This window comes from Nelumbo nucifera, chromosome 5, assembly GCF_055504915.1.
Source record: "Nelumbo nucifera cultivar China Antique chromosome 5, China Antique-T2T, whole genome shotgun sequence".
Lineage (NCBI taxonomy): Eukaryota > Viridiplantae > Streptophyta > Magnoliopsida > Proteales > Nelumbonaceae > Nelumbo > Nelumbo nucifera.
This window is the reverse complement of record NC_142653.1, coordinates 837,451-852,566: the sequence shown is the minus strand read 5'-3', so window position 1 is coordinate 852,566 and position 15,116 is coordinate 837,451. Positions and strand designations below refer to the sequence as shown.

At 39.4% G+C, this 15,116-nt stretch overlaps 1 protein-coding gene across 1 annotated transcript in view; it reads left to right on the top strand.

Moving 5' to 3' along the window:
• The first annotated feature begins 240 nt into the window (after positions 1–240).
• The window catches only part of LOC104603821 (SEC7-like guanine nucleotide exchange family protein), a 36,234-nt gene continuing 21,358 nt past the window's right edge, over positions 241–15,116 (top strand). The window contains exons 1-2 of the mRNA XM_010267980.3: positions 241–1,758; positions 10,093–10,410. Of these exons, the coding sequence (XP_010266282.1) occupies positions 704–1,758; positions 10,093–10,410 (1,373 nt within the window). The 5' untranslated portion in view covers positions 241–703. The remainder of the gene's footprint in view (positions 1,759–10,092; positions 10,411–15,116) is intronic.

Here is a 15,116-nt window from a genome sequence, read left to right as displayed (position 1 = left end):
CAGATTTAGAGGGCTCTCCGGGTTTACACAGACCACAGTCTGATTCGGAGTATAAGCCCGGCTAAGACCCGAGCACGGCCCCAAGCCCAAGGTCTTAAGGACCGGGCGGGCCAGAAATTGTTGTCTTAATCCGGATACATAGCGCGCCTGCGTCCGCGCCTCACACCACCCGCGTGTATTTTGATTTGAGAACATCTCCTGTATTTAATGCTGTGATTGATGGGAAGATGCTCCCAATTCACGGCTTCGATGTGATGTGAGACGCGCTGTGTGAGGAGTAAATCAGATATATGGGACTTCAATTTGGACGGTTTTGATTGATCGATGAATCGAAACAATACTCCACTCGTTCCGTATCCGTAGTATAGAAAAGAGTGGCAAGTTCTCAGGCAACAAAAGCCCACCTCATCGCTGCGGACGACGAAGTCAGAGTCTCAGAGATGGACAAGCCAAAGCAACCCTCATCCTCCGCTCTCTGTCTTCTGCCCATCTTGACGCCTCTCGTCGACTTCCTTCTTCTCCCAACTCAGACGAACCGGAATGAAACCCTAATCCCAATCATTTCCTGATCTGCCATGCTCCCTGCATGTGATCCCGTGGCCGCATTTGCGTCTCGCCCCACCCGACAACGAAAGGGTGATCTGGGAACCTATTAATTAATTATCTGAAGATACTCATCTTTTTCATCTATCTATCGTCGTCCATGTTCTCTTCTCAATCCTTAGGCGGTACTTCCCGTCCGGGTCGCATTCTCGGCCCTTCACTCGACAAGATCATCAAGAATGTAGCATGGAGAAAACATTCCCAACTAGTATCCGCCTGCAAATCCGCCATCGACAGGCTAGAAACGCTTAAAGACTCCTCCGATCCTATTCCGAATTCGCCCATCCTCGGATTTGCTCCTGTGGATGCTGAATCCGTCCTCCTTCCCCTAATCATAGCTATTGATTCGGCTTCCGTCAAAGTCGTTGAGCCCGCTCTTGAATGCGTACTCAAGCTGTTCTCTCAAGGCCTGATCCATGGTGAGATCGACCGCCAAGAGGGTAATGATAGTCCTTCCGTTACAGCTCGGCTGATTGATTCTATCTGCAAGTGTGGCGGTCTCGGGGATGATGGGATCGAGCTCTCTGTGCTTAAGGTCTTGTTTTGTGCCGTTCGGTCTCCATTCGTGTTGCTCCGGGCTGATTATCTGGTTCAGATTGTTAAAACCTGCTACAACGTGTACCTTGGCAGCCTTAGCGCCACTAATCAGATCTGTGCCAAGGCCGTTCTTGCACAGATTTTGTTGATCATTTTTGCCAGGGTTGAGGAGGACTCGATGGAGGTTATGGTTCACACTGTTTCTGTTAGTGAACTGCTGGAGCTTTCTGATAAGAACTTAAACGATTCGAACTTGATTCAGTTTGCTCAGAACTTCATTAACGAGATCATAGAAGGCAGTGAAGTGGTCTCTGACTTGAAAGCTTTTCCGTCTGCACAACTTGAATTACGAAATGGTGATGATTCGGGGTCTGCAGAGGAGGGAAACTGTAAATTAGGTGACGGGGAATTGAATGATGAGGCCGAATCAAATGGTGGCAGCAAGATCAGGGAAGATGGATTTCACCTATTCAAGAACTTGTGCAAGTTTTCGATGAAATTCTCAGCGCAGGAAAATCCTGAGGATCATCTTCTCTTGAGGGGGAAGATTTTGTCCCTGGAGTTACTAAAGATTGTCATGGAACACGGAGGTCCAACTTTTTGGCGGACAAATGAGAGGCAAGTGCTGTTATGCTGATTGTTGATTTATAGGCTTCGGATGTTTTTTTTTTTTTAAATTATTATTTTTGAATATTTGGACTCTCCATTTCAGATGTTTTTAAGAATATTCTAATAATTATGAACACAACAGGATTTCAGTTCTCGATTGAAAAATTTAAATGCCCTTGGTAAATAGTTATACCCTTGTGTGAAGTTCTTAACTTGAGTCTAAATGCCAACAAACTTCCTCTTAGGTGAACAAACCACGGAAAATCCTAGAGTAATGGCAAGTATATCACAGCTGTCAAGTGGAAATGCTAGCATTCCTTATCTTAAATAGTTGAAAAGCCTGTCCAGTTTAGCTTGGATTCTATGCGGTATGGTTTGCAATTGAGTTTTCTTGTAAAACAAACGGTAGGATTTAGTACAAGTTAAGCATTCCTTATCTTAAATAGTTGAAAAGCCTGTCCAGTTTAGCTTGGATTCTATGCGGTATGGTTTGCAATTGAGTTTGCTTGTAAAACAAACGGTAGGATTTAGTACAAGTTAAATCGTCTTTGATAAGTATCATGGGTCTTTGGAATTGGCATGTTGCAAAGATTGCAAACGGACAAGTAAGAGGCATAAAAGAGCATATATTGAGGTAGCTAGAAATGATATAAAGAGGTTTGATTTACCTGAGAATTGTTCCTATACAAAGTGGAATGGTGCATAGGGTTCGCGAATTGGAGCACAAGTGGTTCACTTGAGTTGATAACTAATCTAAGTATTGAAAGGAAAATTCAAAGATTTTCAAAAAGTGAGGTTTGTGCAGATTATTTTCAAGGTGCTTTTATTGTGGAAGACAAATTCTGGATTGGAGCTAGATAGCAAATGAATGTATGCACGAAATAAAAAAAAAGTTTGGAAAGGATGAATGTGCAAATTAGATTTGGAAAAACCTATGATTTGGTGATTGTTCCTTCATTTGGCTGTACAATACTTGGCTCCTCATGGTTAGACAAAAGTGTTTGGCCACCTCTTGATTTTCAGATCTAAACCTTAAACCCTAAAATTTAAACTCTAAACCTTAATCCTATAAACCCGTAAACCTCTAAACCCTAACCATAAATCCTAAAACTAGTTTGTAAAATGGCTTTAGTTGGATGCATGCCTTCCTACCGGGTAGATTAGCGTGTAAAATGGCTTTGGTTGGATGTGTTAACAGCTGTTATTTTTCCTATGTATAGTACCGCAGGGGTACTATTGTACTTTTACTCTTTCTTATTTTAGTTGTTGTCGCCCTAGTATATATATTAAAAAAGCTGCGCCACCGGCAGTATCTTTTGCTCTCAGTTCTCTCTTCTCTCTCTCTTTTCTCGCTTATTCCATTCTTCTCTCCTACATAACATGGTATCAGAGTGGAACTATCAAATCTGAAAGGAGAAGTCGAGTGAACGGTTTTTTTCCTTTTCTCTCTCTCTCTCTCTTAACTTTTTTTTTCTGGTTGTGTGCCAGGGCAGAACCTGTACTAGGTTTGCCGATTGTATGTGAGGTGATCAACACCTCTTTCTTTCCTTTTTTGTGCGGTCGATTGATCCCTGTGAAATTGTAGGCCGTGAGGACCTTTTTGTGTGCTGCAACAATAGCTTTTATGGTGAACTGAAGGTCAGAGAGTGACCAGTACTTGCTGTAACAATAGTTCTATTGATGCATAGGTCAAGAGATGACCTGTATGCACTGTGGCAACACTTGTGTTGAGCTTGTAAGTCAAGTGATGACCTGTTAGTGCTGTAATAGCACCTATGTTTTTACAAAAGGAGGTGTGTTTCTGAAGAAAAAAAAATTTATTTTTCGTTCCCCCTCAGTGTTGAATTTCTTTAAGGCTGTGTACCCCATTTAAGAGTTGTTTTTGAATATGAAATCATGAGTGGTGAAGATTCTGCTACATCCGGTGTTTCCTCAATGCTGAATAGAATGAGTGGGGGTGTGGACCTATCCTTTCCCATGGCTGTTATTCCTCTTGATGGTTTAAATTATTTAGAGTGGTCAAGAGGGATCAAGTTGTACATCACTGCAAGGGGAAGATATGTTATATTAATGGGAGAATCAAAGAATCACATTCTGGGATGCTGAATATGACAGATGGAATCAGGAAAACAGCATGGTCATGTCTTGGCTTTTAGTTTCTATGCAACCTCAAATAAGAAGGAATTTCATGTGGGTTGAAACGGCAAATGAGATATGGGAACAAGCAAAATGAACATATTCGGAACTGTGACACTATGCAAAAATCTACCAGTTACAGGCAGAATCGTTTACTTGTAAACAGGGGGAGAGGTGTCTATCTGTGTACTACTCAAACTTGACCTTTGTTGGAAGGAGTTAGATCATTATCAAAGTGTGGACCGGAAGTGTGATGAAGATGCAAAACTGTACAAAAAACTTGTCTCTTAACAAAGTATTTGCTTTTTTACATGGTTTGAACCCTACATATGAATCTATTTGAGTCCAGATCCTAGGTAGCAAGGATCTTCCATCAGTTCAGGAAGTTTATGCTCTTGTACAATCAGAAGAAAGCAGAAGGAATTTGATGAATAGTTCTGGAGGAGATGCAGTTGTGTTGGCAGCGAAAGGGAGTGTTACTACCGGTGGGGGAAATACTTTTAAGAAGGGGGATCTTCAGAAAAAGATGGATGACAAGGACAAATTGTGGTGTACTCATTGCCCGAAACCCCGATACACCCAAGACACATGCTGGGATCTTCATGGGAAGCTGAAATGGGCTCAAGATCTGAATAAGAAGCAAGGTTCAGATATGAATAAAAGTCAGGACAACAAGGTACAAGAAAACACACTATGGCAAACATGGCTACTTAGGAGAATCAACCCCTCATTCATACTATGACTCAGACGCATCCATCTGGATCTGACCCAAGGGAGGATATTATGAATTCCTTCCGTGACCATTTAGAGCTCTATGGTAGAGCAATTCGTAAGATGGATGCTCCTTCCTCAACTTCATTTGCGTCTACATCAGGTAACTCTGCCACAACCTTCCATGTTGCTTCTCATAACATTGACACTCCCTGGATCATTGATTTTGGAGCGTCAAAACACATGACTGGTACGTCCTCTTACTTTCAAACCTATCACCTTCTTTTTAGAAGAGACAAGGTGAGACTAGGTGATGGATCATTCACTACCATAGCTGGTCAATGAACCATTTCTCTCCCTCTCGGCCTTACCTTCTTTGATGTTTTACATGTTCCAAAATTTTCCATTAATTTGTTCTCTGTTAGTAGTATTACTAATTCCTTAAACTGCTCAGTGACCTTTTTCCCTTCTTATTGTGTGATCCAGGATCTGGCTTCGGGGAGGACGATTGGTATTTTCATAGTGATGCCAAATAGTATTTTTCAAGTTAAAATCCATATTTTTCAGTCAGATAATGCCAAATAGTATTTTCATAATGATCTCATGGAATTTTTTTCTTCACGTGGTTCACTTCACCGTAGCTCTTGTGCCCAAACACCACAACAAAATGGGGTCACTGAAAGAAAGAACCGACACCTCCTTGAAGTGGCCCGGGGTTTACTACTCCATATGAACGTCCCAAAACGCTTTTGACTTGAGGCTGTCCTTTGTGCTACCTACCTCATCAACCGTATGCCCTCTTGTTGGTTAGAGTGCAAAGCCCCACATCAGCTTCTCTTTCCTAAGGCCCTCTTCTTCCCATTCCTCCTCGTGTGTTTGGTTGTCGTTGCTTTGTCCAAAATTTGTCACCCATTTGTGGAAAATTGGATCGTCGTGCTATTCCTTGCATATTCCTAGGGTACTCCACTCAGAAGGGATACCGTTATTTTGATCATGTTTCTCAGAAATTCTATGTTTCCATGGATGTCTCTTTCTTTGAGAGTGAGCCTTTTTTCCCTGTTTCTCCTCAGGGGGAGAGTAGGAATGAGGAGAAACTGATTCAACTCCCTCCTCTTCCTGATCCTCCTCCTTTTCGTGTCTTCTTCCGTCGTCACAAAGGCCAACCAAATTCAAGAGCTGTGGAGAATCCAAAAGCTGTACCTCCAATGCCATTAAATTCTTCGGGGGCGGATCATACTCACTCAGGTATCTTGGTTCCCATTGATGTCCCTGACCCCATTGCAATTGATACCTATGTTGCTAATGACCTTGACCTTCCTATTGTTCATAGGAAAGGTGTTAGATCGTGCACCACTAAATACCCCATTTCCCACTTTGTTTCCTATGAAAACATTTCACCCTCTTTTTGAGCCTTTCTCACATCCATTGACAGTGTCCCTATCCCTAAGAATGTGGCAGAAGATCTTCAGTACCTGAATGGACAGATGCTATGAAGGAAGAAATTAATGCCCTTCATAAAAATGGCACATGGGAACTTGTGGATCTTCCTAAGGGAGATGATCCAGTTGGATGTAAATGGGTGTTCACAGTCAAACATAGGGCTGATGGCACAGTGGAGAGGTATAAAGCTCGTTTAGTGGCAAAAGGGTTTACACAAGTGTACGGAGTTGATTATGTAGAGGCTTTTGCACTCGTTGCCAAGATGAACTCCATTAGAGTTCTATTATCTCTTGTTGTTAATCTTGACTGGGATCTACATTAGCTTGATATCAAAAATGCATTCTTGAATGGTGACCTTGAAGAGGAAGTTTACATGATACAACCCCTTGGTTTTCAGGCTCAAGACAATGAACAAAAGGTGTGCAGGTTGAAGAAGTCTTATACGGGATGAAACAATCACTGAGAGCCTGGTTCAATAGATTCCATGCAGCGGTTCAACAAAAAGGATACAAGCAATGTCAGTCTGATCACATGTTGTTTGTGAAAAGAGGAGAAGGTAAAATTGCTTCTTTGATAGTTTATGTTGATGATATAATTATCACTGGCGACTGGAAGGATGAAATCCAAAAGTTGAAGAGTTTCTTGCCACACAGTTTGAAGTAAAGGGTCTAGGTCCTCTAAGATACTTCATAGGAATTGAAGTTGCCCGCTCAAAAAGGGGTATCTTCATTTCCCAAAGGGAGTATGTCCTAGATTTACTCCAGGATACAGGAAAAATGGGAGTGAAGCCAGTTGATTCCCCTATTGATCCTAACCATAAATTAGGTGACAACCAAGGTGGACCTATCAAGGATGTAAAACAGTTTCAGAGACTTATAGGGAGATTGTTATATCTTTTTATGACCCGCCTAGACATTGCTTATGTAGTTGGTGTCCTTAGCCAGTTCATGCATGCCTCTATGACCACTCATCTTGAAGCAGCAGAAAGAATCTTTCGATACCTTAAAAGGTTTCCAGGTGCTAGCTTGTTGTTTCAAAGCCATGGACATTTGAAAGTTGAAGTGTATATTGATGCAGATTGGGCAGGATCCCTAAATGGCAGAAAGTCAACTAGTGGCTATTGTACTTTCATAGGAGGAAATCTAGTTACCTGGAGAAGCAAAAAGCAAAGTGTGGTAGATAGATCCAGTGCTGAAGCTGAATGTCGAGCCATGGAGTGGTTGAAATTATGTGGATAAAGAATCTGTTGAGTGAGTTGGGTTTTACAGTGGATAGACCTATGACCATATTCGGTGATAACAAAGCAACCATAAACATTGCTACTAACCCTGTGCTACATGATATAACTAAACACATCGAAGTCGACAAGCATTTTATCAGAGAGAAGGTTATCACAGGGGAAATGTGTACTCCTTATGTCAACTCTGAGGATCAACTTGCAGACATCTTTACAAAATGACTACACCACTCACGACATCATGATTTATGTGACAAGTTGGGCATGATTGACATCTATGTCTTAACTTGAGGGGGAGTGTTAACAACTGTTATTTTTCCTATGTATAGTACCACAGGGGTATTATACTTTTACTCTTTTATTTTAGTTGCTATCGCCCTAGTATATATATATAAAAAAAGTTATGCCGCCAGCAATATTTTTTTCTCTCAGTTCTCTCTTCTCTCTTCTTCATTCTCTCTTTTCTCTCTTCTTCCATTCTTCTCTCTTGCATAACAGGATGCGTGTCCTCTTAATGGGTAGGAGCCTCAGCCAGGTATTTTTCCCATTTGATCTGGTGTTAGTTAATTGTGGTTTTGATGAGTCATGGAGGTAATGGATTAGAGGGTGCCTAACATCTTGTTATTACTTAATCTTATTAAATGGGGTAAGAAAGGATTTTAGAGGTTGGCAAGTGGGGAAGGAATATACTACAATTATCTATCTTTGGTTTGTACGTAGGGAAGTCAACTATTGAAAGCCATCTTTCTATTGAGAGAAAAATTTAGCGAAGGTCTTCATATGATATTCATTGGTATAGAGAAAGCATATGATAAGAGTCCATAGGCTTGGAAATGTATTTAGTTTCTTCTTCCTTCCAATTCTTGGAGGGTGTTTATTTGACAACTTGTTGCCAGATAGTAGAATTTGGACCATTACTTTGGTGTCTTTACTTGTGCCTCGTTTTTCACATCCTTGTCATCCTCTTCTCTATTGCCATATAGAGGTTGTTTAGAGTGGATTTTGTGCCACCTAAAATTAGGGCCTTTTTAGAGCAAGCTATGAAGTGACACATCACCTGGTGTCTTAAAACTTGGACTGGAGTTTCAATTATTTTTCCTTTTGAGTAAATGGGTAAACTTGCGATGCCATCAGTAAAAAAATTACAAATAAAATAATACAAAAACTGAAAACCTGTTAAATGGGTTAGATAGGTTAATGGTTCGATTGTCCAAGATGATAGGTGATTGACTGAGCCAATGGTTTTCTGTAACATAGTAAGTTAGATATTGACCCAATTGGGTGGCAGATTGGGTGTAGGGATGGCAATGGGGCGGGTTCGGGGAGGATTTTGTAAATTCTAGACCCTACTCGTCTCCCTAAACCTCTCAACCCGTACCCGCCCCAAAACCCATAGTGGGTTGGATTTTAAGAATCCAAACCTTACCCGTACATGAAAACACAAAACCCTCCCCGACCCTACCCTCCCCGCATTCAAGGGTAGGGGTGGGTTGAGTTTAGAACCCACATCTAGTTTCCTTTTATTTCTTGTCATACATAAGTAATAAATAAGAAAAATAACACAAATAAACAACAAAATTTCCAATTATTTGATTAAAGCATGTAAAAAACTATCAACTATCCTCATGTAAAATTTAAATATTATTAAATTCAAGACCTAGTACATAAAGTTTATATGCTTTCCAACAATGTGCAGGTCGGGTTTAGCCTAATACTGCACCCTACCTGTATCTGTATGGATTGTAGAATCTCAAAACCTGTCCCCATCCCAAAACCCATTCTTCAACTAAAAAAACCCACCTCGTCGGGGAGGGTAAGGCCGGGTTCTCACCAGGTAGGGTAGAAGTTGCCATCCCTAATTGGGTGTTGGTTCTTCCAGATTTTAGGCAAATTGATAAGGTGGATTGGGTGTTGTTTTAGAAATAAAAACAATGGGTGGGTGGCAACTGGCAGCAGCAAAGAGGTTAGGTGTACTTATGCATGCACAAAATTCTTTTGTTCATAATCAATAAAGTCAACTATTACTAATAAAAAACAGAAAAAACTACAAGTATTGAACAAATTATATAATTGGAACTGAGTTATAGATCTTCATATACAATTAAAGCAAAATATCTCTGTACATAATACATGCAGGATTATTATGAGATTCAAACAAAATCTTAAAAGTTAAACTTAAAATCCCCTAAATAGAGGATATAATTTTCAATGCTGTTCTCCAGACCATAACTAAAATCAAACTGAAAAAGAGAAAGTCTTGATGCAGCAGGAAGCCCAAAATGGGGTTTTGATGTTTAAAATGTGCTTTCCTTGATAATTTCGTTTCTTGTTTTTTTCCCACTTATCTCTTGAACCAACAAAATGGGATCAATGTGCGAGAGAAAGAGGGAGAAGAGGGGATCTGATGGGGGCTTGAAGTTTAGTGAAATCATAAGTTATCTAGAAAGAGAAGAAGGGGGGAAGCCATGTAAGTGAAGGGGACAAGTGGGCGAATTTAAGGTTCCATCTCTACTTTTTTAAAAGGTGTTTTAATTGCTCTATCACTTGCCATGAACTTATTTTTTTCCCAGAAAGAAAGTAATTAATAACAATAGTTTCCCTTATCAAGCAATGAGGCATCCATGTAATAAAGTAATTAATGATACTATACATGTAATTAGATACTGATTTCTTTCTCTTATATCCAAATGAACTGAGTCTACCTAGCTTGGCTTCACGCTAAAGTTTTCCTTGTGAACCAAAATAACTGTCATTGAGCAATTTTCTTTTATCTTCTTTAATCATGGAAAGGATCTCACATTTGGTTGCTCCTTGTGCAGGTTTCTCAATGCTCTCAAGCAGTATCTTTGCTTGTCTTTGTTAAAGAATAGTGCGTTGTCAGTCATGAGTATTTTCCAACTTTTGTGTTCTATTTTCATGAGTATGTTATTGAAGTTCAGATCAGGATTGAAGGCAGAAATTGGGATTTTCTTTCCAATGCTTGTCCTTCGAGTGCTTGAAAATGTCCTTCAGCCTAGTTTTTTGCAGAAAATGACAGTTCTCAACTTGTTGGAAAAGATTTCTCATGATTCACAGGTCATCATTGACATTTTTGTGAACTATGATTGTGATGTGGATGCACCAAATATTTTTGAAAGGTACTTTACTTATTTTTTTCTCAAATTTTCTTGTTCACTATGTAAAACATGCTTCTGCAGCAAGCTTATTATTATTATTTTTTGATAAAAAATCAGGAGGGGGCAGCAAGCTTTTATTAAAATTTAACAATTGCCTTCTTATGACAAATTAGTCCTAAACACCAATTATCTGACAAATTAGTTCCATAGTCAGGTATTTAGATCTGGCCAAGCCATAAGTTGATCCTGCCATCTGATTGTTAGAACACTATTATATAGACCAAGAGATTGATCTCTTCACATGACATATCTAAGTATATACTACAGATGTTAGCAGCTAGGTAGAGTTGAATTGTTCTGACCAGTGTTGCATGGACATGGACACAAGAGTTGAAATTTAATGCATGGACTCATGGACACATCTATTTTTTTTTTTTTTTTTGCATTTAACATTACATAAATGCAAAAGAAGTTATCTTTGTTACTAACATTTGATACAAAAATGCCATTGACTCTATTCATTTATGTTGAACAAACTAGGAGATAAAGGATTGGTTTGGTCATGCATAGAAGACCTTCAACAGCACGAGTTAGAAGTAGGGATTTATTACAAGTTGAAGGGGCTAGAAGGGCCCTAGGTAAACCAAAAAGGACTTGGGCGGAAGTAGTAAAGAAATGACATGAGCACTAATAATTTAACAATGGATATGGCTTTAAATAGAATGGATTGGCGAAACAGGATTCATGTAGTTGACCCCATATAGTTGGGATAAGGGATGATGATGATGAAGCTAGGAGTCAAAAGGGAAATGCTATGTTGAAGTGTTTTTTAAGAATCCATGAAGTGTCAGATTAGGGAAATCCATGCAACAGTGGTCCCTATACACCTCAACTCAATATCTTTCTAGTTGTTATCCTTCATCTTCTTTGGTCAGATTTGAATGGGATTTAAAAGAGATATCGTCAACATATGGGTGTGTGTGTGGAAGGGTTATATGAATTTTCAACTAGTATTGTACATTTATCAAAAAAAAAATTTTCCAACTAGTATTGTAAGACTTGAACCATTTGCCAAACCAGAATCTCCTCCAGTTATTAGGTTTTCCAACCCAAGCTGATTTGCAATCTGAATTCCTTGTAGTGTAGCAAGCAATTCAACCCTAATAGAAATTCTTTCCCCTTCTGGTCTAAAAAAAAGTCACAATGTTTTCATCCTTGTCTCTCGCTACTCCTCCAATTCCAGAGGGTGTTGGATTGCCTTCATTACTTCCATCAAAATTCATCTTCAAATAATCATCCGTAAGTGGTGCCCAAAAAAGGTTATAATTTCTATACTAGAAAATTTGTTTTTGTTTTAAAAAGCAATATTTTGTTGGTTTCAAAAACATGTATTGTTTTTTTGAAACAAAATCAACTTGCTTTTCCCTTTGAAAACAAAAACAGAGTTCAAGAACATGGTTTTGGTTTTTTGCTGATGTGGCAATTCCAAAAAACAAATGATTGCTAGTGCCTCCATATTTTGATTATTGATTTGCAAGTTGTGGATGAGAGATATTTGCTGAAGTTTATCCCAGCGGCTTCTTCCCATATATCAATTAAAGTTTTCCTCAAGGACATATCAAGCTGCTGTGTGATGAATGTCCAATCGAAAGCCAAACAAGATACCAATGAAGTAATTACTCAAACTACTCTACTTCCTGAGCAGCACCAAGATGAGAACTTGGTCAACAAGGAGAAACTGCCACCTCTCCCTCTGTGCCATGATGTATATTCCTTCTGTAAAACCTTGACTGCCTGAAATACAAGCACTCATGATGGTTTTTCAGTCTTGTGATGGCATACAAATGAATGGAATTGAGTGGTAGCAAAGGAATTGGTAGCAAAGGATCTGCATTGAATTTCTTTTTGAGAGAAAAAAAGGATCTGCATGGAATTGAGTGGCGCTTCTGCCATATATTTCATGATCAGACAAGGAGGCACTTGTTTCAAGGTGGTTGAAGCTTCTTTGTTAGCTCCAAAGGGCTTGTTGCAGGAGATGCTTTTATTTTTCCGAGTTGTAAATTGGGGAACTTTGAGTAAGGGTGACATGTGCCATGAGACAACAGAGTAATGTTCCATCTTCAGTCATGTCTAGTGACATCATGCACCTAGGTGTCTTTGCATGGCATGATGTCTCAAGTTTTTTTTTTTGGATTTTTCCATCTAATCTTTCCAGATTTTGTTTAAGCTTCCACTGAATTGTTAATTAGCATCATGCTCTTTGAGATTTCGCTGGATTTTCCAAAAACATATTCTGAAATTTTATCAGAAAACAAGAAAAAGAGGATCACCCAAAGAGAAGTAAACTTTGACAGAAGAACTGCATGGTATGAAAATATGCTTCGTCTTTGCATTTGGCCCTAATTGATTGGTTCCCTTGAGCCAAGAAAAAAACTGCAAAACAAGCTGTCAAACCCAGATCCCATTAGAAGAATGACCTCACTAGATGATCATTCACATTTCTGACCGTTATCAAACCCTCTTCTCTGCATTTGACATTCTTGTCTTTTTTTCTCTAATATAATGTTCTTTGTTTCATTCTATTTTTGTAATCAAGGATTCTTGCATTTGACATTCTTTGCTTCCATTGGGTTCTACTTATTTTGATAATTTGAAGAACTAGTAAGGGTAAAAGAAACTTTTTGATGATTCTGCTAGACATAAATATCGCAGGGGAAGTTGTAAGAGGAGGGGGTTTAGTGTTTATGAGGAATGTCAAGGGAGGTTTAAGTCTTCTACCCTAAATAGCTCGAGAACACCCAAATTTTTGGGGCTCACTTCATGGCTGAAATTGGAGGAGCTGCCACCCATCAAAAGAAGGGACAAGGGAGTGATGGGCCTCCTGTGTTAAAGAAACCAATAGTTGACTCCCTAGCCCATTGCAAGGCTTTTTTAGGTACTTTTAGGGGATAGAGGGAAGGTATTAGGCACTTCATAGCTCGAGAACACCCAAATTTTTGGGGCTCACTTCATGGCTGAAATTGGAGGAGCTGCCACCCATCAAAAGAAGGGACAAGGGAGTGATGGGCCTCCTATGTTAAAGAAACCAATAGTTGACTCCCTAGCCCATTGCAAGGCTTTTTTAGGTACTTTTAGGGGATAGAGGGAAGGTATTAGGCACTCCTCTCCCTTGAGAAAAATGTAGTACTATTCCCCTAGGATTTGAGCAAAGAAAAGAACAACAAAACTTGACAAATTTTAGTCTTATAGTCTTTTACCCTAAATGCAAAATTAAGCTTATGGACAAATGCTTTAGAAATAAGAGGTCTTTAAATTAAGTAGGACTAAAGTAGAGTATATGACATGTAAATTTAGTAATAATAGGAGTGTAAATCAAGATACACTTAGGATTGACGATTGAGAGATAACTCAATGTCACCATTTCTGGTACCTTGCTTCAATAATTCATAACAAAGGAGAGATTGAGGAGGATGTCACCTAAAGAATTAGAGCAAGACAGGTAAAATGGAGGGGTGCATCTGGACTTTTATGTGATAGGTGAATACCACTTTGATTAAGAGAAAAATTCAAAACAATTGTAAGGCCAACTATGTTGTATGGAGCGGAAGCGTTGGGCAGTTAAGAAACATGTCTAGAAAATGAATATGCAAGAGATGTGAATGCTAAGACGGATGAATGGAAAAACTAGAAAGGATAGGATTAGGAATGAAGTTATCTGTAGGAACCTAGGAGTAGCTCCAATAGGTGATAAAATGAGAGAGGCTAGACTAAGATTGTTTGGGCACGTGCATAAAAGACCACCAACTGCACCAGTTAGAAGAAGTGATTTGTTATACACTGAAGGGGCTTGAAGAGCTCAAGGTAGACATGAATTAAGCACTAATAATTTAACAGTGGATATGGCTTTTAGTAGAACGGGCTGCCGAAATAGGATTCATGTAGCCGGCCCCATATAGTTAGGATACAACATGGATGATGATGAGTCTTTTACCCTGAATAGCTTGAGAAGCAAACAAATTTTTGGGTGACATGAACCAGTTTATAAACTTATTGGTTTGAACTTGGATTGGGGCTCCTTTATCTTGGCATGGTCACTTAAAAACTCACATGACCTTGGCGGAGAATCGAGAGATTATAAACCAAAACCCAGGTTTATCATCTTGTTCACTAAGATGAGTGAGGTCATCCACCATTAAATGGTTTTTTTTATTAGCTTCCACTATTTATGGTTGTTGTGATTGATGTGGTTATGCTTCAAGAAACAAAACTGCCCGAGTTTGATAGAAGATGGACAAGATGTATCTAGAGGTCTAGGCTCTAGGAGGGTTAGTTGGGATTCACTATCATGGGGGGGGGTTCTGGAGGCCTAGTAATTTTGTGGAAGAATGTATACCTAGAAAGCTTGGAGGAATTGGTGGGGATGTTCTCTATCATGATAAAATTCAAGCAAGTGGAGAATGGATTTACATGGGTGTTGACCAATGTGTATGTCCCTAACAGGTGTAGAGAATGGAATGAAATATTGTAATGCTTTAAGAAACAAAACTACTTGAGTTTGATAGAAGATGGGCAAGAAATGTCTGGAGGGCTTGGGGGATTAGTTAGGCTTTGGCTCCATAATGGGGGGCTTCTGGAGGCCTAGAAATGTTGTGGAAGAATGTATACCTAGAAAGCTTGGAGGAATTGGTAATGACGTTCTCTATCTTGATAAAATTCAAGCAAGTGGT